The sequence below is a fragment of the Taeniopygia guttata genome, chromosome 3, assembly GCF_048771995.1.
Source record: "Taeniopygia guttata chromosome 3, bTaeGut7.mat, whole genome shotgun sequence".
NCBI classification, from domain to species: Eukaryota; Metazoa; Chordata; class Aves; order Passeriformes; family Estrildidae; genus Taeniopygia; species Taeniopygia guttata.
This window is the reverse complement of record NC_133027.1, coordinates 96,262,822-96,289,966: the sequence shown is the minus strand read 5'-3', so window position 1 is coordinate 96,289,966 and position 27,145 is coordinate 96,262,822. Positions and strand designations below refer to the sequence as shown.

Here is a 27,145-nt window from a genome sequence, read left to right as displayed (position 1 = left end):
TTGGGATATATGTTTCTGGAAACTTAAATGCTTAAATGTGGTTGGTTTGGGGATTTTTGGTGTTTGTTTCTTTTTGTTTTATGGTTTTTTTTTTTCCTCTCCTTTTTGCTTCATCTATTGCCAGAGGAGGGGATCACCGGGTGGAGCTTTACAAGGTAAGTGGCTGCCTGTGTTGTCCAAACAGTTGCATTAACACCTCAGGTGTGCACAGAGTTGAGAAGACAGCTCAAACAGCCCACTGCCAACAGGCACAGCCCTTGGGGCTCTTAGTGTCCTTCCAATAGGAAGCCTGTACATGGGAAAAGGCTCTGTAAGCTGTGAGCAAGCACACTTTTCCCATTTTAAAAGGTGTTTGAAAGGCTTTTATTTGCTGTTGTTAACGGCCAGCTCCAGCTGAGCTAGCTAACAGTTTCTGGGGAAAATCAAAAGTTTTATTTAATTACAGCCCAAATTTAATTGATTAGTGTACTAATTTAAGGTACCATTTAAGAGTATTCAGTCTGGATTTCCCCTTTACTCAAGGCACAGTGCATTTGTATGAGTGGTGGCATCTCAAGTGCAGAAGGTTATGTATAAAACCTAATGAATTCCCCAGGTGTAGCACTATGGTGTGAGTTATGTGAGAACACAGCTGCTTTGAGTGTTTTGTCTAATGATTTTTGGGGTAATTTATTTTATTAAACTCTCTTTTGGCTGAAATTCCCACACACAATTTCTTGGTCTCATGTCACATGTTTCTAAAAGAGACATATTTTCTTTTGCTGGTTCATTTCAGAGAGGTCTGAGTCTGTTCTCTTTATTTGTGTCAGTGTTGGCACTCATAAAGCTTTATTGCAATTCAATGCAAGATCCTCTGCTGCAAAATCTTTTCAATTCAGATTGCTTAGAAAATAGTGTTTAGCAACCCCAAGGAGGCAGGTGATACTTAATTTAATTTAAGAAAAGAAAGATGAACTAAGTTGCAGAAAACTGGTTGAGGAGACTGTTGTGTATAGTGATCTATTTTGTCATTTTTCTTGGACCCAGCCTGTGCTGTGATGCATTTTGTGCTGGCCAAGACAGGCAGAGGAGTTGGTTTTGAGTTTGATGGACAAGAGTAGCAGTGCTTCAGAATATACAGACTTGGTGTGTTCCTGTGTGTACAAACACAGAGAACACAGTTTACCAAAACCCAAGGTTTCTATTCCTGGGTCTGGTGTTCTTTGCTTCTGAGAACATCCAGACAAGCTGCTTAGTTTGCCTTTTTCAGTCAATGTGAGCACACACATGGGCTTAGCAGAACCACTCCAGAAACTCCAGGTTTGTGTTTATTCCAGCAGAATGAACCAGTTTGGGATACTGTCTTTTTGCTGGTGCTTTTAATAGGCCTTCAATGCAGCCAATACATGAAACATTTTTGGAAGACAGGTGAATTCTCAACAGATTAAATAATTTTTACTGGCCTGGAAAAGGTGAGATTGTATATGATACCTTAGCAGTCAAATCACATTGTAAAGCTAAACCCCAAACTTTTAAGGAAGAAACTTCATCTTTTGCATGTCCAGTCAGGGAAATTAGTGTGTGAGTGAACATCTAAAAATATCATATAGTGATTCCATTGGAAACAGCTGTCCTGCAGCATGTAATTTGTCTGGTGGGACAGTGGAAGTGCTCTCTCCCTTTCCAGTCAGGTGCCAGTTGTCTGTGTGAGCTCCACTTGATACTGTGTGCCTCAAAATTGTTTTGAAATGTTTAATTGTTTATAAATCTACCCAGTATATGTAATCTCTTAAAATTGTGCTACAAGTAATGCTCAATTGACAGGTGTAATTTCACTTGTAGACTACAATAGTCCCAGTACCACTAGGAAGGGTGTTGGTTTTGTATTTCCTCTTTAGAGTATAGTATAATACTAATATTGCTTTTTTAAAAAATCATGTATCGTACATAACAAGAGAAACATTTTAATCCTTTTGTAACTTTTTCTTGATTTTTGTTTACCACAGAGCTGTTAGGTTCTTATCAAGCAATGGTAGCTTAGAATGCTTGTGTTGGTTTTGCCAAGGCACTTTTTCTAAGCAAGTTGGTCTAATGTGGCGTGGTTTTACATACTTATAATATATTTCATTAGGATTACTGTTGGCCATAACATGAATATTTATAATAGTGCTGCTGCACATTTTTGAGCTATACATTTAAGCCTTCTGTCATGGTCTCCTATATGTTATTCTTACATTTATGCCAATTTGAGTAATATAATTGAAGCAGTTGTACTCTTTCACTAGAAAACATGAAAGTCTTTGCAGGGGAAACAGTAGGATATTTGCAGATCTTAAGGTCAAAGCTGTTAAAGAGATAATCAAGACCTTAGGTAGCCTGATATGTGGTCCAGGAAACAAAAGGAGTAAAACCAGTGGGCTGAGATTAGTGTTTGGAAAGCTCTGTGCCTGCTATATTGAAAAGCTGTAAATTGGCCATTTAACATGTCAATAATTTTATAAAATGTATCCCTGTACCTTGGCCTGATGCAAGAGCATGGCTGGTATGCCAGACTCTGTAATGGGTTTCTGAGTGTTTCTCTGCTTCCAGGTTCTCAGCTCCCTTGGGTACCATGTGGTGACATTTGACTATCGAGGTATGTGGGCTTTTACAAACCCTTGCTGCCAGCTAATTAGGTGTGATTATTGCTTCTCTTTTTTCTCCTCATGGGTATCTAGAGAATTTCCAGAAATTTCTTTCCAGTGCCTTCCTGGGTAGCAGTGCTTCCTGATGTCCAGTTGTGTGGGCTCTGGCTCCTGTCTGTCCTCATGCACGGGGCTTGTTGATTTCATCAGAACTGAGGAACAGAGAGTCAGGCACACAGGCTATCACAGCATCCACTTAAGGCACCCCCAGGTGCACATAAGGAAGCTGGTGGGCTTGCCTAGGTGTAGTCCTTTTGGATAAGATCTAGTTGACTTTCCTAAGGTCACACAGGGAACTGAACTTGCACTTACTTCCTTCTAAAAGCTCATAGGTGAGATATGACAGAGTAAATGATTTGCTAACAATACTTGCCAGAAGCCATGACTCCTTTGCACCTCTGCACCCACAGTCAGGCATCTGCTGCCTCTTTTTTACCTTCTTAGTATTTAAGCCATGGCTGCAGTGTAATGCCACTGCAGATACAGGAAAGAAATTAATCCATTGCATTTTTGTCAAGAAGACACCTGGGAGAAGTTTATTTGTAGGAGCTTGCCCTGTTTTTTCAGTCCTGCTGGCAGCTGCTTCTCTGGCTGCCTATTGGGTATCAGAAGGGATGAGGGGTGCTGGCTGCTAAGAGCATACAGTGTGTGGATGTGCTGCAAGAGTGATGGAGCCAGAACAGTCAGGAGGGTGGAAAATTGCTGGCGGGCACTGATCGAACAGCACAGACAAATTGATGTTGCAACAGCTCTGTGGGACACGGTTGGGTTTTGGCCCTAAGCATCCAATCCTGTGCTGTCAGAGACTCCACTTACAAATTGGTTACATGCATGCAGAAGCAGGGAAGGTTTGGGAGCTGAGCTGTTGCAGGTGGGTACATGCGAGAATGCTGTTGTTGCAGTGTTTGAGATCCAATCTTTGGTTTTGTTGTTGACTAAATCCACAAAAACTCCTTGGCAGACAGCACTCACCTGGATTAAATGACTGTGAATCAATCAGGGCTTTCAGCCCCAAATCACAGAGGTGCACAGTGAAGTGAACAGCAAGTACTCATGTCCCAGGCCCCTTTGCAGTCGCAGATGAGCTGCATGGGAGGAGCTGGCTGGTTCTGCTGAGCAGTTTGAGCGATTCTCAGCAGGACTCTTTGTGTTCCAGGCTGGGGTGATTCAATAGGCAGCCCTTCAGAGAGGGGAATGACCTACGATGCCCTTCATGTCTTCGACTGGATAAAAGCACGGAGTGGAGACAACCCTGTCTATATATGGGGACACTCCCTGGGCACAGGGTAAGCATCTAATCTTAGTGGCACTTCTAAAGAAGCAGCTTCTGAAGAACATTAAGCACTGACCTTGGATGAAGGTGCTGTTTTGCAATAATCCCTGGGCTGGCTTGGCTTGGCATTTGTGGCGTAATTTCTGGAGGGTGGCTTCCCCCTTGGTACTGTACAGAGTGAGAAGGGCTACAGTGAATGACTGCAGCAATGGATCTTGAACCTTCATTGTCCAGAGGGTTCACACTAGAAAGACACTTAGAATAATATTGCAGGTTGTCTTTCAGAGAAGAACATCAGGCTTCTCTGGTATTCTAAAAGAGTGTATCAGACCAGCCACACTTGTGTTTGCCTTGTCCTTTCAAAAGGTTTTCCTCCTGTCCTGACGAACATGCTGTATGTAATCAGTGTTTGGGCAGATGCTTGCATGACTACACTGCTGGCCACCTCTGACATTTGCATGGTCAAGCCCAGCACAGGCAAGTTCAAGGTGTCAAGTGCCTTTGCCTTCATGTTTTTAACTTTTATTTCCTGCTTCCTCCCTTTCCGTGGCTGTCTGGAGGCAAGTCATGTTCAGCACCACATGCTCTTACCCTTGTGATTGGTGGAGGAGCAGTGGGCAAACACAAGAGTTACCTTTGAGTTGAGCTGTGTACAGATAAACTGTAAGACCACAAAGACCGTGAAACACATGCTGGGACAGGGAGGTATTTCAGTGAAGTGAGTCTTCATTGCTGTGACACTAAACACCCTGCTTTGTTTGAGAGAAGACAAAGACTTTTTCTTGGCTTGTCCTCTATATTTTTTGCCCTGTTCAGAATCCCTTTCTGGGTCAGAGCATACTTGTGATGTTTCCCAACACTGCAGTCAGAATGTCCTGAGACTAGGCCCCAGCTGAGTTCTGTAGTGACCACAGCCATTCTGGAGTTCAATGTTTGTGAAATGCGCTGTGCTTGGAGAACTTGGCAACTTTGGAAATATCCCTGTCCCCTTAGGGTGATGCATAAGGGAGACCTTGCTGCTTTCTGTCCCAGTTAGGGAAGCTCCTTGCAGTGTAGCCCTGGGATGCTGCACTCCAGCTGCCTGGAACACAGCACCCCTCTGCCTATACCCCTGCCTTCCCCTCTTGCTCAGCCCTTGTGGTCTTGGAGGTAGGAGGCTGTGTCACACTGCATGGATGTGTTGGGAGCCTGAGAGCCACCTGAAAGGAGTCCACCCGAGGGGCTGCCTGGTGTGTTTCTTCCTTGGACTTGTTCACTTAAACACAGGCCCCTGATGTCACTTGGGGCAGTCGGGTACGTGAGGCTGGTGGGGACACAGGTCACTGTGGGCCAGCTGCCCGGACCTCGAGCAGTGTGTGGGGTCGACCTTGTGGCTGTTGAGTTGTACCTGTGCCACCTGTGGAGCTGCTGCTCTGCAGAGGGCCTGTGCCCATTCGATGCTCCTTCTTCTTTTCAGAGTCGCAACAAATCTGGTGCGGCGCCTCTGCGAGAGAGGTGAGTGTGACACGTGGATGCGCTTCCCAGCAGCCTGCTGCTGTCCCAGATTCCTGCACAGGTTTGGGGTGGTGACAGAGCTGTCCTTAGTGCACTGTGGTGGCAGCTGCTCTCATGAGGCAGACCCTGACCTTGCTGGCTGTCTGCACCCCTGTTTCAGCACATTGCCTTTGGCTTTTCAGAAACGCCCCCGGACGCCCTCATCCTGGAATCTCCATTCACCAACATACGGGAGGAGGCGCGGAGTCATCCCTTCTCTGTGGCAAGTACACAGTGACACTCACACTGGTGGCATGGAATTGTGTACATGGAAATGAGCCTTCAGAAGTGCTGGAGCTGAGCTAACTGCAGGACTTGTGAGGCAGTGGTGGTATCTGTAAACATTGGGAGCTAAAGAACTAGACTTGAGACAGCTGCTGGGAACACACAATAAGCAGTGCCAGGGCCATGTGTCCAGCACAGGAATGAACTGGCTCTGAACTGAGCACACACCCAGGCCAGGCCTCGGATGCAGCCAAGCTGGTGAGGTGCCCTGGAATAAAGCTCTTCCAGGAATAACTGCCAATGGTCCTGCATGATACCTGGAGGCTTTGACCATGCAAGCACCCACAGGCCCTGTTCCTGAGTAGGCTGGTAAGATAGACCTGAAACAGGGGAGAATATTAATGCTGGTGGAAACGGGGGCAGTCTTACTGCAAAGAGCATGGTCAGCAGCCAAGGGATGTTATGGGATGGCAGTGGCCTGCCCTGTTAGTGCTCTTTGTATCAATGGCCTGCTGGTGCCTGCCACTAATGCACATTTTCCCTTTCAGATATACAGATACTTCCCTGGATTTGACTGGTTCTTCCTGGACCCCATCACAACAAGTGGAATTAAATTTGCAAACGATGAGAAGTGAGTTCCCTCTTTGCTGGGATTTCAGCTGTGGCTGCAATAAGCCACGGCAAGCATCAATGAGGATAGACATGAGACTGCACAGTCTGGCTTCTTTTCTTGCTGCATTGCTGTCACTGGAGTGATTTCAATTAATCTCATAGCCCTGAGAGCAGCACAGTGGAGCTCTGTCTTTTTTAATTGTTCATAGTAAGAACAGATGCAACAGAGAAAACAAAGACTGCTCAGGGATATGCTGATTTGGTCATGCCATTTATGCTTTTCAAGTGTACCTTGCATGTTAAACAGTAGCATTGGAACGTGGAAGAAAGGTTTGAGAAAATTCTTTGCTGTGTATTTGCCTAAGCCAACCTTGCCTGCAATCACATTGTCTCCTTTCACAGAGTCTTTCATTGAAGAGTCTGAGCATTTGTGAGTTTCCAGTGTTGAAACCAAAACAGACCTGGGGAGAGGGGGATTGATGATTTACAGTGGAGTGAGCCACATTTCCCTGGTCTAAGCAGCAAGAAAATTTTATAAGCATGTCTTTCACTGGTAAATTTTCTATAGATCAAATGAATGGTGCCCAGATCAGGTTTTAAATTGTAGTTAATAACCCACAGGACATGCTTGTCATTACAGTTTTCTTTAAAATGCACATGTGTTGGTGTTAGAGAATGATGGGATTGCTCTGAGCCTTTGTGACATTGTTTTCTGTTTTACAGTGTGAAATACATTTCTTGCTCCCTACTCATCCTTCATGCTGAGGATGATCCAGTGGTACCATTTCATCTGGGAAAAAAGGTACACATGTGGCTCTGCAAACTGATCTGGTGGGAGGAACTGGTGTGGATAGAACATCTCAGCCAGGCAAGAAGTTAGTAATGGGAAGGTGTAAAACACATAGGCCAGAGGGACTGCAGATTCTGTAGTGTTGGAGGTGGCAAATCAGTAGTGAAATGAGGCTGGAGCTACCAAAGCTGCTCAAGCCAGGGCCCCTCACCCATGCCTGAGGGGGCTGCAGGTTTGGCAGGGGGAGCTGGGTTGGAGTAACACGAGTGCCTCACCTGCCTCCCCTTGGGTTCAGCTTTACAACATCGCAGCGACGTCGCGGAGTTTCCGGGACTACAAGGTGCAGTTTGTGCCCTTCCACACAGACCTCGGCTACCGGCACAAGTACATCTACAGGAGTCCAGAGCTACCTCGGATACTGCGGTAACTGTGCACGCTCACTGGGCAGGGCTGGGCACCTGGGCACCCTTTGCTCTCCACACTGCGGGAGATACCAGGGCTGGCTTAGCGCAGGAGTCAGAGCTCTCCACCTCCTTGCAAAGCGGGTTTTGGGAAGGGGAGCCACACTGGGAAATCTGGAAGCACTTTCTGGCTCATCTGCTGTGAGCTGGATGTTCTGGAGGAGCTGTTTGCAGAGTGGTTGCTTCAGTTTGACTTTCCAGTGGGAGCCTCTGATGGGTGTGAGAGCAAAGCTCAGTGCTGTTCCCTGTAGCTGCAGATGCTTGAGCCATAGTATTTGCCAGGGGAATGGGAAGACTTGCAGGTTGTAGCATGCACCAGCGTATAGGAGAGCCAAATGTCAGTGCTTTGTCATTTCCTTTTCTAGGGAATTCCTGGGAAAATCTGAACATGAGCATCATCACTGAAGACTGTCTGCTTGTCAGCACAGAGATTTTCATTTCCTTCCTCTCTCTTTTTCCTCCCCGCTCCCTGTGGGTCAGTCTGCCGTTCTTCCATCCCTGGCACTAGAGGAGGTCAGGGATTCCCATTCCAGTCCTGATGTGTACCCTTGGCAACTCCAGTTTCTGTCATCAGCATCTGTGATGGCAGAAGGAAGAAGTTGTTGGCTTCTTTTTGGACTTGGACAGAGGGGTGGTAACAGCCCAGGAGCCAGTACCAAACCATGAAAAATATAAGCGCAGCAAAGCCTCACCCGTCCCTCGTGGTACTGCTGAGGACAGATGTTCTGAGGACACTGTGTAATGACCAAGGATGTTTCTTTCATTTTCAAACACTGCTGCTGTTTTTGGATCATGTAGAGATACATTTGTAGGCAACTGGCTTTTGCCACGTTTCCTTACCGCAGGTGTCTTGCTTGAGTTTGAGGTGTTCTCTTTCTAGAAAATACATGTTTTGCCTTTCCTTTTCAATCGGTGGCTGTAATTACAAATACATGGAGGATCCAGGTAGTGAGAGGTATTTTTATTTAGCTCTTCAGTCATAGTATGCTGCAAGTGTTGGCGTAATTACACGCGTTTGGAAATAAAGTGAAAGATTTTTTTTTTCTTCCTTTTGAAACATCTATTTAATGGGAAAGGCTAGTGCTCTTTCATCTTTCCTGTACCTTTTTCCTTCTGAACATAATTTTTTTGCTCCAATCCCTGCTATCCTCTGTGGACCTCCTGCCCTTCTTCACAAGTACTTCCTATTAGGATGGGAATGACATGTGTATAAACTGCAGACATGGGCATTCAAGCCAGAAACTGTGAGATTGTGTTTTTTGCTTTATCTTCTCCCCCATGAACAGTGTGTACCCATGCTGCTAGAATGGATGTCTTCCATTACTCCTGTACAAACCCAGACAGCCATGTGCTGCTTTTTGGTGAGAAGGGCAAGAGGTTTTTTTCCTCAACTACTTTTTAATTCCCTGGGTCAGGTTTTCCTGTTCCTGGTGGCAGTACTGTTCCACTGTAGTTGAAAGCAGGCAGTGATACAGTTTTTGATGCAAAAATAAGTATGGGGTGTCATTCCCCATCTCTGTCCCCTGCCTTCTGTGAACTTCCAGTAACACATCTTAGCCCCTCTGACAGCCATTGTTCAGGAGGCAGAAATGAGCTTTTCCCACAGGAAGAGGTTCTGGAGGTGTCCTTGCCCTGCTTGGGGCTAGAAGGGAGTCTGGTTTATGCTATTGAAGAACTCTGCACTGAAAGAGGAGTCAGTCACACACTGTCTCACTGGGGTCCTGCCCCTTGTCAGTCCATACAGACAGTACCAGGTGCTGTAGGTTTAGTCACTAGTGCTCAAAGGGAATTATGCTGCCCCAAGGATCTGGTCAGGGGTGTACAGCATAGTAATAAACTGCTCAGCATGCATCAGAGTTATAGCTGCAGGCTCGTACTAGTTGCAAAAGAGACAGTAGCTTGTTCTTGTACCAAGATTCTTCTGCCATTAGCACAGTTGTCCCTGAGGTTTCTGACCCCTGATACTCATAAAGTAGCTGTGCCACTTTGATACAAGTGCGTCAACCTTAATTTATCGCACTGACAGATGAGAAATACTTACCTGGCTCTGAAGAGTAACACATTCCAGTCAATGCTGCTGCTGGCAGCTGGCTTGGGGCAACGTGCAGCCTGAGCTGGGGCCTGGCTGGCTGCCTTCCTTCTGCTGGGACAGAGCTGGGAGTCCAGCATGAGAACTGCTGCTGTTGGTGGTCCCACCACCACCATTCCTGTTAGCAGCCCAGTGATACACTTGGACATTTAAACTGAAATGTTTATCTGAAAGTGTGTAGTTTTAATAAAGGCATTGACTGCTGATCACTTTAGCTTTACCAGTCTTACCTGGCAGTTTTTGGGACATTTTCCCCACACTGAGCAAGTCAGCTGGGTGTGGGGTTGGGCTGCAGTAGGGTTGTGTGGGAGGTGAGCTTGCAGCTGGAACTAGGCAAATCTTTGTGGCTGCTGCCAGCTCTAGGGGAGCAACTCTCCTGGAACCCAGAGGGTCTGTGCCTGTAGCTTGGCAGCAGCTAAGGCTATACTTCTCCCCTGGGAATGTGTGACTTCTAGTTCAGGAGCCCTGTGTGCCATTTGCAGGGCAAACCCAACACTAACCCCTACCCCAATGCATAGATTCAGCCTGTCATGGGCATGTTGTCCCCCCATGGTGGTGCCAGCACCCTGCCAGCTGCAAGGGACTACAAACCACAGCTGGGGAAGGACAGCAGTGATTCAGGCATTGTGGCCTGAACTTGTTGCAACCTGAACCCAGAGGCATGGAGTAGTCACAAGTCAGTCCAAAGTCAAACCAGCAGGTGTTTGGGTTGTTTTAATGAGTTGGTGTCAAACAGGGCAGTACTGGTGCACTACACAGCACTATGGATGTTAAACTGTGACCTCAGCACTGGGAGGGACATGTGGAGCAGCATGACCCTGCTATGGAAGAGTGCCAGGGATGTGATCCATGTTCACCCCCTGAGTAGCACCCAGCACACAGCTGTATCTGCAGAGCCAAGAGCCAACAGGCTCAGCTACCCAGCTGGCAGTGGCAGGTACTGCCCTCCCTATGCAGAGATGGAGGCTAAAAATCCCTGGAGTGGCTTGGTTACTGGGCCTTTAGTTAGGTAAGAGGTGTGGTAGGAGGCTACAGTAAGCTCTGTGGCAAGGAAGTGGCTGATCCCAGGCTCTCCTGCTTGTGGCACAGTGTTTGACATTGGTGGCTGCCCTGGGGCCAGCTGCTCTCACAGCCAGCCCCCCCTTCTTTAGGTGATACGGGAAGGGGATGGGCAGGGACTGGCCTCTCCCTCTCCCAGCTTTGGGCCTGGCAGACCCCTGCAGGAGAAAAACTCTGAGTGGGCTAATCCTACTCGTGGGGCCGGATCAAGGAGGCCAGGCCCTTGCACACAGCGGGAGGGGAGGGTTTACTTGGAAAGCCCTTGTTAAGCATGGAGCACAGCCACGGAAGACTTATCCATGGTCATCTCACTAAAAGCACTATGCAGCACATGCAGGCTAGGTAGGTGCAAACACAAGGTCCTTTCTCCTGCCCCCCAGCTCTTGTTCCTTAGTCAGGGCTCCTCCTCAGAGCATCCTTCTGCCCCTCTGAGGGAAAGGCCTTAGTTCTGCAGAGCTGAGCCCATCTGACTGGTGGTGAAATGCAGGTGAGGCCTCCTGCGATGGGAGCATATTCCTCCTCCCTTCCCTTGGTGCTTGCATCAATTTCGGGGCAGGTTGGGTGGGGGGATTGCTGTGGCAGAAGGCTCCACCCCCCAGATCTCACGGGCATACTCTGTGATGGTTCTATCACTGGAGAACTTGCCCGAGCACGCAATGTTCCTGATGACTTTCCTTGTCCATTCACGGGGATCCTGGCAAGAGGAGAGGCAGTGTCAGTACTCAGTTGCTCACCCAGCTCCATCCTGGCTTGCAGCCTTGCAGGGCACTGGCTAGTTTAAAACACCATGGTGTGGGGCTGCTGAAGCAGCCAAACCTGCCTCACCCTGCCCCCCAGGGCACCCACATGCTGTGGTGTCCATAAGAAGGTTCCACTGGAGCACACTCATCCCAGTCACCCCCAGTCTTCCCACTCAGCAGTGGACGAGTCTTACCATGAACAGCTGGTCCACTTGCCCTTGGCACTTAATGTAGGCCTCATAGTCTGCAAACACCTTAAACCTGAAACCCAAAGCAGAGTCTGGCTGGGGTTTGCCTTTCAGGCAGGACAGACATCTTCCCATGAGCAGGCATGGCTCCCCTCTGCACAGGGACACTTCCCAGGACTCACCTGTCGTGGTACATGAGCATGTTCACAACATCCTTGAAGCAGCCAGGGTCTCGAGGGGAAAAGAAGCCGCTGGCGATCTGGTCGATGGCCTGGCGCAGCTCGGGCAGGCTCTCGTAGTACTCCCGGGCGTTGTACCTGTGCCAGCAGAGACAGCCTCTAGGCACTGCTGCTCCTCCTGGGCCCTCGTGTCTGGGGCACGGAGGGCAGGCAAGGATGTGGTACAGCTCCTGAGTGAGGGGCCTGGCTCCCAGGGCTCTCATCAGAGCACCCTGCTCGTGGCTCAGACCAGCTCCAGAGCTGCCCAGAGAGGAAGGTGTCCCTCCCAGAGAACATGGCTCTCCCTGCCAGAGCTGAGAGCCAGACTCTCTCCCTGCAGCCTCCTCTGACAAGCCCTGGCATTCACCAACCCTTTCCGATCCAGGGCCTCCACGTCCTCCACCCGCATGCCAAATATGAAGAGATTTTCTTCGCCTGCCTCCTCAGCCATCTCCACGTTCGCCCCGTCCATGGTACCAATGGTGAGGGCCCCGTTCACCATGAACTTCATGTTGCCAGTACCTGAGGCCTCTGTGCCAGCTGTGGAGATCTGCTGGGAGAGATCCGCTGCTGGGATCACTGCCAGGTGCAAGAGAGGTAGGGGTTAATCCTTGGCAATTGCAGCTCCCCACAACCAGGACTGGCATTTGCCAGTGGCCCTTCTGACCTCTCCCTCAGCACAACTCTGGGGCCAAGTTCAGCTTTGCCATGACCCCAAGCAGATGCTGCCATTCCTGCATGAAGCTGGATTCCCTGTGTGGAGCCTTCAGGCTCTTCCTAGGGGACAGCCAAGTGTCTTGCTACAACTGCCTGTTAGGCCAGCCCATTCCTGGGCTCAGGTGGGACCTGCCCAACTTCTGACATGTGCTTACAGAAGACCAGACATACCCTTCTCAGCCAAGGATACCCGGTAGTTCTCCAGGAAGATGACCTTGAGCTTGTCCCCCACAAAGGGGTCATTGTTGATGACCTCACCAATGGATGTGATGAGTTTGATGATCATCTTGGCCATGTGGTAGCCAGGTGCTGCCTGAAGAAGAGTAGTCCAGATATGGGGAAGGCTTTTAAGGAAGGGAGAGCATAAGAGATGACAGTGTGGGGTTCTCCCTGCAGTGAGTCTGAGCCTCACCTCTGCTGTTCACATGAAATCACAGCATGGTTTGGGTTGGAAAGGACCTTTGAAAGACATCTAATCCAACCCCCCTGCAATAAGCAGGGACATCTTCAACTAGACCAGGTGACTGCGAGCGCCATCCAACCTATCTTGAATGTTTCCAGAGATGGAGCATGTATCATCTCGGGGCAACCTGTTCTTGTGGGTCACCACACTGATCGAAAAAATGTCCACTTTAGATCTAGTCTAAATTAACCCTTCTTCAATTTAAAACCACAATCCCTTGTCCTATCACAGCAGGTCCTGCTAAAACATTTGTCCCATCTTTCTTAAAAGGCCCGCTTCAAGCACTGAAAGACTACAATGAAGTCTCCCCAGAGCCTGAACAATTCTAATTTTCCCAGCCATGAATTAGGAAAAACACCCTATTGGGAGGAGAAATCCTGAGCCATGTGGTAATAGTGATGGAGCCTTGCTCAGTCCAGTTAGTCCATGGAGGTGTTCCCTGCTGCTGGCTAATCTACAGCAAGCACAGAAAAGACACAGAAAGGGGACAGGACCTTCCCCACCCACCCCTGAGCCATGCATGAATTGAATCTGGAATGCAGGTTACCTTTCCTCCAATCATAATGGTCCTGGGCACAAAGGATTTGGATGGATTACATCTGATGCCTGAAAGAGCAGGGATCTTTCTTCAAAATTTTTTCAAATTTGAAAGCTCAAATTTGATCTTAAAAAAAATTAAAAATCTTCAGAACTGAAGATAAACTGGGCAGAGTTTACTGCTTGTTCAGAGGCAGGCTGGGATCTCAGCCTATGTCACAAGGACCCATCAACCTTGCAGGACCCTGTAGCCCAACCAGATATCTGCTGCAGCTGTGGTGGGCAAAAAACAGCCACAGAATCCTTGGGGATTCAGATCTTGGAGAACCACTCAAGCCAGAACTATGCAGAGCTTCAATGACTTGCCTCCCTTTGGGAATGGGCAGGGGCCCCAAGTATACAATGGGAAATGGGCTCTTAACTTGCACCAGGTCAGTCTCGACAGCTGCAGAACAGATGTGGAGGTCACCTGGGCTGGAGATTTGGGCTGTGAGCTTTTCCCCAGAGCTCTGTATGAGCCTTCAGACACTCTGTCTTCCCTCCTGGACAGAAGCCCTGGCAGCGAGAGGCCGGGGGACTTACGGTTGTAGAGGGTGATGGCGTGCAGGCAGTTCAGCAGTTGCCGCTTGTACTCATGGATTCGCTTCACCTGGACATCAAACATGGACATAGGGTTGATCTTCACCTTGTACTGCTCCTCCAAATAGGCTGCAAACTTCAGCTTGTTCTCCTGACAGAAAAATTTGAGGACCAGGCATGAGTTAGCAGGGCGTGCATCAGAAGTGAGCATTTGCTGCTGGGATGTTCCTGGCAGCATGGTACTTTCAGCCTTCTTCCCCCAGGCCACCTCCAGTGCACATTACCTGCTTGACTTTTGCCACATCCCTGATAAAAGTCTCATTATCGATGAACTCCAGTAGCTTCTTCAGCTGGCTCAGATCTGTAATAAAGCCTTCCCCAATTTTCTAAAACAAAAATTCAGGAATGTCATAAGACACTTCACCCATCTACAACTGCCCTTTCCCAGCAGAGGTGCCACAGTCCCCTAGGGAACTGGAAGAGGCAGTGTGGCCAGGAAAGGAGGCACAGTTTCTTATTGTGAGATTATCTCTCTGCATTACAAAGAAGCCCAATGGAAACAGGGCACTTGCAAAAATGCAGACAAGCCCCCCTTTCTCAAGGAGTTTTAGCAGGAAGAGGGAGGATGTGTGCCCATGTTTCATGGCCTCCTGGCAGCTGGAGAAACCAGTGGGCAGGATATGAAGATACATTTAATTGCAGGATGATATTCAGCCATGGCATGTTGCAGTGTGATGTAAACCTATCCTAAAGGGCCTGGGAAATACTAGGGACAGAACTGGGGCTGGGCCTCCATGGGAGGAGCTCATTTGTGCCTATGAAGCTGAACACTTGTCCAGACACCCTGTGGTTGTGCCTGTGTGCAGTCCCCATGAAGGCAGGGACCAGATCCAGATTTCTGCAGCTTTTTTTGCCCAACTCTTCATCATCAACTTTAGAGCCCAGCCAATCTCATACCTACACGTACCACAGCATAGTCCTTGCAGGCTGTCCCCACAGAGCTGCCAGGTGTCACCCTCAGGGCTGACCAGCCCATGAGAAGTGACCAAAGGGATCACACTCAGCCCCTCACTTCACATGCTCACCACTCACCTCAGCAATAATGTCAGCCAGCCCTGGGTTGCACAGCAGGAGCCAGCGCCTCGGCGTGATCCCATTGGTCTTGTTCTGAAACTTTTCTGGCTCCAGCTCATAGAAATCCTTGAACCTGGAACACCAGGGAGCTCTGAGCCACCCACCACCACCCAAGCTACAGCTGGGCCCTTCCCAGTGTGTGCTCCTGACTCAGGGCAGGCTATGTCAATCTCCCTGTAACAGCTGTGAACTCTTTGCTGCATCTCACCCCCTTCCTCAGCCGTACTGCCAAGAGTTTCACCAGCTCCAAAGGGAGAGAGTCTCCCCAGCAAGGCAACCAAAGCAGACCTGGACACCCAGCTGCCCCAGCTAACCCTTCCCAGCTGGCAGGCAAAGCCCAGTGAGCGGAGAGGGTGCATGCCTGGGTGTGTCCCAACTCACACTGAGTTCTTCACGATGTCAGAGTGGATGCGGGCCACGCCGTTGACGGCGTGGGAGCCAATGACACAGAGATGAGCCATGTTGATCCGCTTGCAGTCTCCCTCCTCGATCACCGACATCCTCCGCAGACGGTCGATGTCCCCTGGGTACAGAGCTGCCACACGCTGCAGGCAGGGAGAGGAACATGAGTGACACAGCCACAGGACCTAGGAGCATCCTAAAGGTGGTCACACTAAGATCCCCAGAGTTCCCACAGCCTGGGACCAGTCGCTTACATCGAGGTGCATTTGGTTAAGGGCATAAATGATCTCCAGGTGCCGTGGCAGCAGCTTCTCAAACATGGAGACCGGCCAGCGCTCCAGGGCTTCAGGCAGCACAGTGTGGTTGGTGTAGGCACAGGTCCTTTTTGTAATCTCCCAGGCCTGCATTACAGACAGCAGGTTAATGCACATGCACCCAGGCCAGGAGGAAAAGGAAACCTCACAGGTCCTTCCCCTGCAAGGTTCAGCACGGTCCTCCCAGCTCTGCTCACCTTGTCCCAGTCCACTTTCTCCACATCCACCAGGATCCGCATGAGCTCCGATATGGACAGGGCAGGGTGGGTGTCATTTAGCTGAATAGCCACCTGCAACACAGACTTGCTGGTCTCAGCTGTAGCAGTGACAGGACTGTGACAGTGCCCTGCATGCGTGGGGTTGGGGTAAGGGTCAGCCCTAAGGCTCTTCTCACTACTCACAACCCAGAAACAGACAGACCTCTCAGAAACGGAGCTATTCAGACTTTTCAAGTTTTGCTCCAAATTACAAATTTTTCCCTGGGAAAATAGGCCTGGAGATCATCTGTTTTACAACCCAAATTGCCAGGCTGTTTGTATAAATGCCCCCATTTAGTCTTGAGCGTCCTGCTCTCCCTCATGAGAGGCTGGTCTGGCTGAAATTTCCCAGTGCCTCTGCCCATGGACTCACCTTGTCTGGGAAGGTTTCAAAGCATGTTCTCACAGGGTCTCGGCAGCCGAATTTGGAAGACTTGAAGCGGCGGATGATGTCCTGGAGGGTGGCAGCCACCACAAAGTACTCCTGCTTCAGCCGCAGCTCCTTGCCTTCAAAGAACTGCATGTGGGGATACCACATCCATCAGAGCTGTAGCTGCCATCCCCACCTGGCAGCCAAAGCCCTGGAGATGCTCCTCCCCACCCCCAGGAGCTTCCCAACAGGCTTCACATGTTTGGCTCTTCACCAGAGCAAATGTGGATGTTTCTCATATGTCTCTGATGTGGACAGCAGCTGTAGGGACTCACAAGGGGCTTGGCATCCCAAACAGCTGCTTCCAAAGACAGCAACAGAGCCTGCCCCATCCATGCTACTCCTTCAGAGGCAGCACAGTTCCCTCCCTCATGGCAAAATGCTTTGCAGGGTTTCTGGACAAAGGATTTTGGGCTTCCTGCAATAGCCAGGGGTGTCTATGGACACACCAGCTGCCTCACACACACCGTGCTTTCTGCTGGTCTATTTTAAAACGCCAGCAGATTTAATGGGGCATGGGGATTTGCTTTTCCAGAACAGATGCCAGATATGAGGGCTCTTCCTTGGACCCAGAGCCCAGTGAGTGCTTGGCCTGGGACAGCCAGTGAGAAATCCCTTGAATTGGGGAAGGAAATGAGTCCCCACTGTGTAAACTGGCAACTGCCTTGAAGCTGAAGGAGTAATGTCTTCGCCGCCCTGCAGCAAGGAATAGAGCAGCTACATCATTTGGGCCGGACTCTTAATTGCCAATCAGCCAGCAAAGACCCTCTGGAGCTGGCAGAGCCATACCTGTTCACTGGGAGTTATAGGGACAACCTACTGTATTAAAGCAGAGCAAGAAGCATCAGATGGCCATGACCTTCCAGTGTTTGCAAACAAGGAGATACAACTGCAGGAAGGATAATTCTGAGCAACAGGGAAGAGAGGCAAGCAAGTCACTCACATTATCATTTGGGTACAGGACTCTGGATATGTTTTCTGCCAGGTTTCTGTCCAACACTGCCTCGATGTAGTCACCCATATTGACTGCAGGGAGAGAAGTACACACAGCACTGCAGCAGCTGTAGAGATTCAGGCAGATCCCTGACACCACACTTTCCCCTCTTCTCTTGTAGAGAGGTTTTGTAACAGGAATATTCAGGCTAGTATTAATGGAATAGGATGGGAATGTACATGTGTGAAAGGCACTAGAGTGACAGGAGGAGATGTGTGGGTGTCCTGCTGTATGAGGGCTCTGGAAGCAGTTGGGGAGCAGTGTGAACCATGGATGTGCACATAGTGCTTTGCTTTGGAGATAGCTATTAGATAAACACAAAGCAGGCCAGATGTGAAGTGCTGTGCCAGGTGCCATGCACAAAGGGACAGCTGTGTCCCAGCCTGGCCAGAGGAGAGGCAGTGGAGGGACAGCACTTACACTCCTGGAGGTTGAAGTCGTTTGGTGCCTTGGCAGACCAGAGTCTCATGGTATTCACGGTGTTGTTCTTGTATCCAGGCACTGGGGTGTCGTAAGGCATGGCAAGGACAACCTGAAAAGGACAGTATTCCCCCTCGTTACAGCACAGTGACCTCAGAGAATGTGGGACAGTGGCTGAAACCTCTGCAAGAAGAATCCAGAGGACAAAAACAAGTCCTGTCTGTGGAAGAAATCTCCCTTCACTAAAATACACCTGCTGAGCTTCACAGGCTTCCCTGCTGTCATGGGCACTTCCACCACCTACTGGGAAAGCATTCATATAAGAACCAGAGCTGTCTGGAGCTTTACTGACCAACTTGACTTTCAACCCCGTCAATGACATGCACGAGAGAGTTGCAATAAACCTGCTGACCTTCCTGTACTAACTGGGGTACCTATCAGAGCACTGGAAGCACTCTCAGCTGCCCACTGTGATTCTGTCTGTGCTGGGGTAGAGCCAGGGCAGCTTGGACTTTTGTGTTTCCATCTGGAATTAACTCCACAGCCTGAATCCTGCCCATTAGCCTTCTGCAACCTGCCAGGACCAAACCCTACAACTGTAGCATCATTTCCAGAGCCATCCACCCAATGTGCAGGGTTTGTTAAACGTGCCTGGATAACTCAACTGAGATCTCCAGCACCAGAACTGAACATGAGTGTGAAACTCCTTGTGCAGTTTGCAGATGATGCTTAAGCCTCAGGAGGCTGCACACATGGCTACAGGAAGTAACCCTAGACCTCCCAGTTCACACAGCAGGGAAAACCTGAGCAGATCAGCATGTTGGTCCTGAACAGCCTCTTTGTGCTGGCATCAGCAACAGCTCCCCTCTGGGGAGAATCTGCAAGAGCTCAGGCTCTCCAAGCTGCTGTTACCAGCTCCGAACATGGAAGCAGGCAGGGAGCCTGCCCAGGGACTGGGGCACACATCACATGAACTCAGCCATGCTATATTTGGAGACTGCATCTTTGGATTTTTTGAACCTTTCCAGCTTTTTCCCTTAGCAGCACTATTTGAAAACTCACCTCCTTGTAGGAAGCAGTGTTTGGGAACCCTGAAACCCCAGATTACCAGCAGGATCAGAAGAGAGACATGTTGAAATGCAATAGCACTTGTCCCCCTAATGGATGCCTGCTGCACTTGGGGGCCAGAGAGCTCTGGCACTGTGCTTCCAAGATGTTCACCGTGTTGGGGCTGTGGTGTTGAACTCCTGCACTGTTATCCTGGCAATGGCCTAGGTCACTGCATGGCCTCTGACAACCAGAAAGAAAACAGTTTAATTCTCCTCTGAGCAGGCCTAGGTAACTCTGTAACTGAGCTTCAGGTCTTGGTGCTGAAGAGAATGGCTGGGCTTTGGGACTGTGAGTTCCTCAGATTAACTGAGCTGGTTCATCAGGCTGAGAGACCACTGAACAAGGCTAGGTCATCTCCCTGAATCACAGAGAAATTAATTATCCTTCCTTCCTCCACCCTGAGCAGTGCTTACAGAGGAAAGGCTGAAACATCTTCAATCCTTTTAATAAACCTGTGCCTTCATTAGCAGTGAAATGAGAATGCACCTATGATGCAGTACCCTGAACAAGCACGAGCTCCTGAAGTACAGCATTACCTCCTCAACTGTGGGAGAGGTTGAAGGAGTGTTTGTACTCCATGATGCCACAAAACAAGGCCTCCAGGCAGACTGGAATCCACAACTCCAGCTTCATCTGACAGCACTCTGCCCATTGGGCTGCTCTGGGAAAGAGGAACTTACTCTCACGACAAGAGCTGAGCACCCACAGGATTGCTCCATGCCTCTGCACAGCAGCAGCACCAGAACCAGCTGAAAATCCATAGGGTGTGAGTGAGCAGTGGCCAGGAGCAGCGTGGAAGGAGCCTACAGTTGTCTTCCAACATAAATCTATGTCCTTGGAGATAAATAGATCTCTCTTTTTTCTCAAATCCTGCTGCAACAATTCAACAAAAGCTTTTATCTCCTCCAACCCCATAGGTCACCTTCGTAACTGCAAGGGTAGCAGAGGAAGTTTGGCCAGCCTGGGAGAACAGCAAAGCCTGAAGACCTCAGGCAGCCCAGGGTTACCCTGCCTGGCCTTCCCCAGCCCAGCAGGGAGACTGATGGTGGTACCTGGGTGTCGATCCACTTCACGCCCTCGGCAGTGTGCTCCACACGGCCGTAGAAGTGCACCGGGAGCATGTACTCGGGGCGGGCCTTCTCCCAGGGATTGCCGTAGCGCAGCCAGTCGTCCGCCTCCTCCACCTGCAGGAGGCACACGGGGATCAAGGAGTGCCTTGTGGCTCCACGGGAAGGCTGAACATGCCTCTTTGAAGGGAGATCCATTTAAAAGCACAGCTTCAGCAAGCTGGCTTTAAAAATGGATATGCAGAGGCCTCTAGAGGATAGCTGTGCTTTCCAAAACTTGGATGACTGCATCCCAGCTGGTATAAATAAATCAGCCTCTATGGACCTTTGTTAAGGTTTAAGCCATGCAAACTGCACAGACCACTGCACTCGGTCTGTCTCCAGGCCTTTACATCCAGTTTGACTGTGGATATTGTGGAATATGTGGGATGTGGCACCCCACGGCGATGTTCCTGGTCACAAGCCGCACCCTGTAAGCCAGGTCTTGTTAACTGCTCTGCCCTCTGCCAGAGGGGGTTTCTCCTCTCAGCTCACAACTGTGGCAATGGGAGCACAGTGAATCCATCAGAGCCACCCAGGCTGGTGGTATCCAGAGATGTTTTGTGCCTCCACGCATTTCTCTGCTGTGGGGGAAGGGACTTAAAGGAAGGGGGAGATAGTGGGACAAGGAGGGGCAAGGCAGGGGGAAGGGCCACAGCCCAGCATGCCACCACCCCTGTTCTTTTTTAAGAAACATGAAGTCAAATACAGGGGAAGCTTTCCCCTCCCTGTTTTCACCATTTATGGGGCCTATCATTGCAGCTTCTTTGTGGAGAAGCAGGAAAAAACAACCTTCAAGCCTCTTATCATCCCTGACTTACAGAGTGGTATTTCAAGGGGAAAAAGATACTTTATACTCCAAAGCAAGGTGAGTCACCTAATGAAAACCATTTCCAGACACACACTAAGGAAAACTGCCAGCTAAGGCAGTTGTTTTTTAGCCTATTTTCACTGGAAAATAGTATGATCACTCATGCTATAGGAAAATCCCTGTTTAAGCCCTGTCTGCCACTGACCAGGGAACCCACAGGAGCAGCAATCACCCCAGACATTTGCCTATGCTCCATAACAATCAAACACATCCTTTGCCAGACACCTTCCTGAGGTATTTAGGCACATCTCCATCCTTAGTCTGACTGCTTTGCTGACTCACTGCCAAGCTGGATGGGACTCGGGGGTTGTTGCAAGCTGCACTGACCCAGGCAGGCAGACCTCTGGTCTCAGCCATGCCCTGTGGCTCAACTCCCACATCATCTTGCCCAGTGAAAGACTCAAATGCCCAGTTTAAGAGCAGCTCAAGGCACTGCAGTGGCTTTTACATCCAGGCCTTGCCCACAGTGTGAAAGAAGGACCTGAATTTTCCAAGTACCTGCCAGCCATCGACAATCTTCTGGTTGAAGATCCCAAACTCATAGCGGATGCCATAACCATACGCTGCCAGCCCCAGTGTGGCCATGGAGTCCAGGAAACAGGCTGTAAGGGTGAAGGAAACAGGCTGTAAGGGTGAAGGAAACAAGCTGTAAGGGTGAAGGAAACAAGCTGTAGGAGCAGAGTATGGGCACTCTGCAAAGAACCTCACTCCTTGCTTGCTGCATGTGCTACAGCATGCTATGCATGGAGATGAGGAGCTGCCACGAGAGTGCTGCTGGAAATGTTTATTACTGTCGTGGTTTGACAGAGGAAACCCATGTGCAGAAGGGAGACAAGGAGACAGTCTGCAGCAGGACTCTATGCATGTCCTGCTGAGTGACCACAAACCCCCAAAATTGTTTGTGACAAGGAGAGGTCACCCAAACCCTACATCTAGCTTTGTTGCAGTGAGAGCTATTCTAAACTTGCCTTACTCTAAGGCTGTCTGCCCAGTAAAGCAGAGATTTGACCCCGACTTGCTGCACCACCAGCTACTTAACTATTATTGCTTCCAAAGGAAACCCTTCCAGCCCTCAATCCAGGCATTTCTGGTAAAGATCAGCCCCAGCATTACTCCATGCTGGGGAGCTCTCATCTCCAGCTGTCCCACCGGACAGGCAGACTAAAATAGCAGCCAACAATCTGCCCATGTGAGAGCTGTTGAGTGCCTCTGAGAAGTGAGAGATTTCACGGGGAGGTGAGGAGAAAGGCTCCAGACAGCCTCTTCCAGCCGCAGCCCTGCCTGCTGCACTGCGGAACACACACCTACAGCTCTGGGGTGCTCTCACTGGGAAGGGGATGATTCTGGCCAGTCAGGAGCAGGCAGGAGGGTCCCACACTGCTGAATCCCATGGGGCAGATGCCAGTGGTGAGTGTGTGACAGTCACGCCACCCTCAGTCCCCATGCACTCTGCATGAGGAGGGAATCCCCTCCCCATGTATTACCTGCCAGGCGGCCCAGGCCTCCATTTCCCAGTCCAGCATCCTCTTCAATTTCTTCCAGCTCCTCCAAATCCAAACCCAGCTATTGGGGAAGAACCACAGCAGAACATGTCACCAAACAAACCCACGTCTTGAGCTGCTCTCAAGGAGGACAAACACAATCCAAAACCACCCACACTGAGGGAAATGAAACAGACAAGGTCTCTACATTCTCCCCCACAGAGCATCTCACCAAGCCCTAGTCCTTGGGCAGCCCAATTGATTTAGCTTTAATTTTAATTTAGCTTTACAGTTTTTTGATTTAGCATTGCCAGATGTCATTTTCCCATTAAGAAGGTTTCCTTAGAGAGTTCAGACAAAACTCTCATGCCCTAGCAGCCGCTCAGGTCAGGATGCCCTTTGACCAAACTTGACACTGGAGACAGTATTGGGTAATGGTCAAGCTGGTGTGCAAGGGACCCCTGAGTCCTGCCTGGGCAGGGGAGGTCATCCCTCTGCTCCTACACTGAGTCCTTGAGGAAGGGCATGGCCAGGCTGGCAGCAGTGACTGCAGCATTCACCATCACTCCCTGTGCTTCCCACATCCTGCCCAGCCTGACACTGAGCTCCTTGGCTGCAGTCCATGGCTGGAAGTGGTTGACTGCATCCCTTGAGCCGTTTGTTCTATGGCCTGGGGGCCCCTGCCAGATGAAGGCTAAGGCTGCCAGCAGCAAGGACTCTCCAAGAGTCCAGAGGTGCAGACTCTCAGGGGGCAGCAGTAGCTCACCCTAGTGCCAGGGGGGACAGCAGGGTGTCAAGCCAACAGCATGGCTGCTCCCCAGACTGTTTTCCCAGCACATCAATGGTCTGCAACCACAAGATGGGAAAGCCTCGTGCACAGAGTGATGGAGACACAAAAACTGAGATGAATTCTTTCAGTGACAGAGCCATGTTAGATACAAGACCTTCAAAGCAACCTGGCCATGCGCCATGATGAGCTCCACAGGCTGGAAGCTACAGCAAGGGAAAGCTTGGCATGTCCGGCGAAATCTGCACTTGGAAAGTGTCTTGCAAAGGAACTTAGAGGATGCTCCTGAAAAAAGCCAGCCTGCTCTCTGAGGCACAATACCTCAGAGAGGAAACAGGTGCCTCCCTGGAAATCCCTTCGGGTCTCTTGACGGGGACAGTGCTTGCCAGGATGTTTCAGCAGCAACTGTAGCACCTCATTTAGAGAGACAGTGAAGTGCCCAACTTCTGCTACCAAGTGTAACATGTATCAATCTGGTAGGGCAGAGGGTGGGGAGAGGCGAAGCTGGGAGAAATAAAGGGTTTGGGTGAGAAAGTCAAAAACCTCATTCTGCCAAAAAAGGTCACTATGATGTTGCAGAGGTGTCTGCAAATAACCATAAAAGTAAGTAACAATGACCTCACATTAGTGATTGCCTTGGTGACACCCAGCTAGGTTTTTTTCAAGATGGAAATCATCTGAGGACACTTTATTTCCAGCAAATTATTTCCCTCCTTTCTCCTTTCCCACCAATTAACTTCTATCTGCCAGCACTGCTGCTGTGCCTTGTGTACCTCAATGTATGAACTGTAATTTGAGGTTTTGCTGCTCTAGTCCCAGTCTCTCCTGTGATAAACCATCATCTCCCCCACTAATGGAAAGTTCTTTTCAGCCTGTGGCTCTCATGTCATTTATGACACTGGGTGTTGATTTGAGTATACACTTCTGGGTTCTCCCATTCACTACAGGGAAATGGTGGTTTGGAAAAAAATGTACTCAAGGCCTCCCCATTGTCTTCTCTAGGGAATGAAAAATACTAAGAAAGAGCCAAGCTTCATTTCGTGTTGTCCAAATAACACAACTTTCTCAGGCGAAGCCCTGAGAAATGAAGATACTCAGGTATCTGTGTGGAAAGGTTTAGCCTCAGGGGGACCCTGGTAACCTCAAGACTTTACCTGGTAAATGGCTTCATCACAAGCATTCTGCAGGCCCAGGTTCACCATGGTGTTCTGCAGAGTGCGACCCATGTAGAACTCCAGGGACAGGTAGTAAATGCGCTGGGGAGGCAAAGAGAGATGCTTACACACAGCACAGCACTTTGCTTTCACCAAAGCTGCTTAAAATCAAGAGCAGACCCAAGCATTTTCCAGAGTAGGGATGTCTTCCCAGACTGGCTTTTGGCGCCTGCTCCTGAACACCACGCACCAGAGTTGTTTGTCAGAAGAATTTCATGCGGGACGCCGGCCAAGCCTCCACCACGCATCTCCCTGCCAACAGCCTTCTATAGAAAAATCTCACTGCCTGTTAAGTGTTTCCCTAATTAACTCAGGCAACTATTATCTAGGATGCTGAATGATATATTTATACACTGTCAGGCTCAGCTGAGGTGATGTTTACGCTGGGCTTTTAAAGTTTTCCTAGGCTGAGCTGATCCAGTCTCCCAAAAGCCAGAGCAAGCCCCCTGCCCCATGCAGGCCAGCTGGGCTGAGGGCCAGCACCTTCCTGTCAGTAATTTTCCAGCACTCCCATCTCATGGGTCTTCCTGCTCACCCCACACTGAGTTTCGCTCCCGTTTCACCCTGTTGAACAAGTAAATTGTCCCATAGGTGGCAGGGTTCCTGGCACAACTCTGCAATGACCTTCCAAGTTTGAGAGGAGCCGTGTCTGTGCTGCAAATGCAAACGAAAGCCTGTTTGTGGGATGAGAAGCAGGCTGTGCAAACTTTTGCCCTTACTCAGATTCATCACTATGGATAATTTTATAAATAAACCAGAATTATTAATGGACCAATTACCTGACTTCAAATTGTGCTTTCCTCTTTCCACTGTAGTGTGGATCTTTCCCTGCTAAGCAGCAGGATTCCCCACTCTGCCACCTCTGCTGGGAGTCTGAAAGCCTCAGGACTCATCAGAAGGATCAAAATCACCACACACAAAGGCTCTGCTTCTTTCAGTCTCCCACATGGGAACATTTCTATTGAAAATGTAAGTGTAGAGGACAGTAAGCAAACTCACTCCAGGCTCCTCTGAGCCTTTATGGGATCTGTGCAATCCCTTCTGTTGGTGCTGCAATACAGATCAGGGCACATTTGTGCGAGTTGGGACAAAAGGCAGAGTCCCATGCACCAGTGTAACTCTCAGTGCCCATACAGCCATTCTGTCATGAAAGTGCATTTTGTTTCTTGTGTCAAGGCAATATTCATCATCTTAGGAAAAGAGCTGACTCAGGGAGGTGGCTGCCTGCCTGCACCCTGGGAAGGTACCTGCCTTTCTCAGTACATACCTGCTTTATATGGCTCTCCAGTCAAGTGCTGGATTGGGTCTTAATTCAAAAGGATTAAGTCTGAGTTTTATCTTGCAGTCCCCAATACGTCCAGCATCACTGTCCTGACTTGGGAAGTGGGGAGGAACCCTGGGGTTTGGTGACCTGGGAGAGCTTATCTGGTTTTCACAAGGCAAGAAACTCTCCAGCCTCAAAGCTGAGCTGCCTGCATGCTCTGCAGGAGTTAAAGTCAGGACACAGCTGTGCTGAGCCATGGAGGTGATGATGCCCACAGGGGACACCACAGGACGTCACGTGGTGGAGTGTGCAGAGGAGCTGGCAGCAGCAAGGACCTGCTCTGAGTGGGACCACAGGGAACATGGCTGTGACAAGGTGCAGGGGGACACAGTTATGAAGTTGTCTGAGCAGGGAAAACGCTGCAGCAAGGTTCAGTGGAACAGGACTGCAAAAGTTTGTGGAGACACAGTCATGGCAAACTGCACAAGGGACATGGCTATGGTGATGTCCGTGGGGACACAGGCATGGCAAGATGTGTGTGAGGAACACAGCTGAGGCAAAGCTCATGGGGACACAGACACACTGAGGTGTGTACAAGGGACGCGGCCATGGTAATGCCCCCGGGGACACAGCAACAGCAGGGTGCGTGTGAGAGCTACAGGTGTCATGATGCCCGCAGGGAAGAAATGACGGCGGGATGCGTGAGGGGCACGGCCATGGCAAGGCGCCCCACAGCCAGGTGCATGCAGGGGACAAGCCCATGGGTCACAGCCACAGTGATACCTGCCAGGTAGACACGGAGACACCCTTGGTGAAGGCACAGCCGCCCAGCCCCAGTCCCTGGTCCCGCCGGGGCTCACCTTGGGGTCCCGCTCGTAGTAGTGCTGCTGGGTGCGGATCCAGCGGCCCACCAGGTGGTCGCGCACCGTGTGGGCCAGCGCGAAGTAGTAGTCGCGGGGGGTGGCGACGTTGCGGTCCTTGACGAGGGTGAAGTGGAGGTGGCGATTGAAGCTCTTGCGCACCTCGGCCACGTCCCCCAGCCCCGCGATGCCCCGCACGCTGATCTGCTTCCGACGGTCCCCATCGCTCAGCGGCGCCGCCATCCCGCCGCCGCCCCGCCGGCTCTGCCGCCGCCTCCGCCGCAGCCGGGGCTGGGCAGGGCCGGGGCTGGGGCAGGGCCGGGGCCGCCGCGCCTGCGCCTCCTCCGCCCGCGG

At 50.1% G+C, this 27,145-nt stretch overlaps 2 protein-coding genes across 2 annotated transcripts in view; one reads left to right on the top strand and one right to left on the bottom strand.

The window, feature by feature from the left end:
- Positions 1-9,860, top strand: part of ABHD12 (abhydrolase domain containing 12, lysophospholipase) — a 39,040-nt gene extending 29,180 nt beyond the window's left edge. The window contains exons 5-13 of the mRNA XM_030268906.4: positions 125-155; positions 2,569-2,614; positions 3,820-3,949; positions 5,393-5,430; positions 5,613-5,692; positions 6,243-6,325; positions 7,030-7,108; positions 7,392-7,519; positions 7,923-9,860. Coding sequence (XP_030124766.1) covers positions 125-155; positions 2,569-2,614; positions 3,820-3,949; positions 5,393-5,430; positions 5,613-5,692; positions 6,243-6,325; positions 7,030-7,108; positions 7,392-7,519; positions 7,923-7,962 — 655 coding nt within the window. The 3' untranslated portion in view covers positions 7,963-9,860. The remainder of the gene's footprint in view (positions 1-124; positions 156-2,568; positions 2,615-3,819; positions 3,950-5,392; positions 5,431-5,612; positions 5,693-6,242; positions 6,326-7,029; positions 7,109-7,391; positions 7,520-7,922) is intronic.
- A 474-nt stretch (positions 9,861-10,334) lies between these two features.
- PYGB (glycogen phosphorylase B) lies at positions 10,335-27,111 on the bottom strand. The gene is made up of 20 exons (XM_030268898.4): positions 26,792-27,111; positions 24,608-24,709; positions 22,670-22,748; positions 21,684-21,787; positions 20,261-20,392; positions 18,099-18,210; positions 17,628-17,710; positions 16,628-16,771; positions 16,195-16,287; positions 15,938-16,084; positions 15,663-15,826; positions 15,240-15,354; positions 14,432-14,533; positions 14,151-14,298; positions 13,579-13,637; positions 12,740-12,881; positions 12,223-12,430; positions 11,816-11,950; positions 11,640-11,706; positions 10,335-11,399 (listed from the first exon to the last, which is right to left on the bottom strand). Exons 1-20 carry the CDS (start codon positions 27,032-27,034, stop codon positions 11,247-11,249), a joined length of 2,532 nt encoding a protein of 843 aa, XP_030124758.4. The 5' UTR covers positions 27,035-27,111; the 3' UTR covers positions 10,335-11,246.
- Positions 27,112-27,145: the final 34 nt, after the last annotated feature.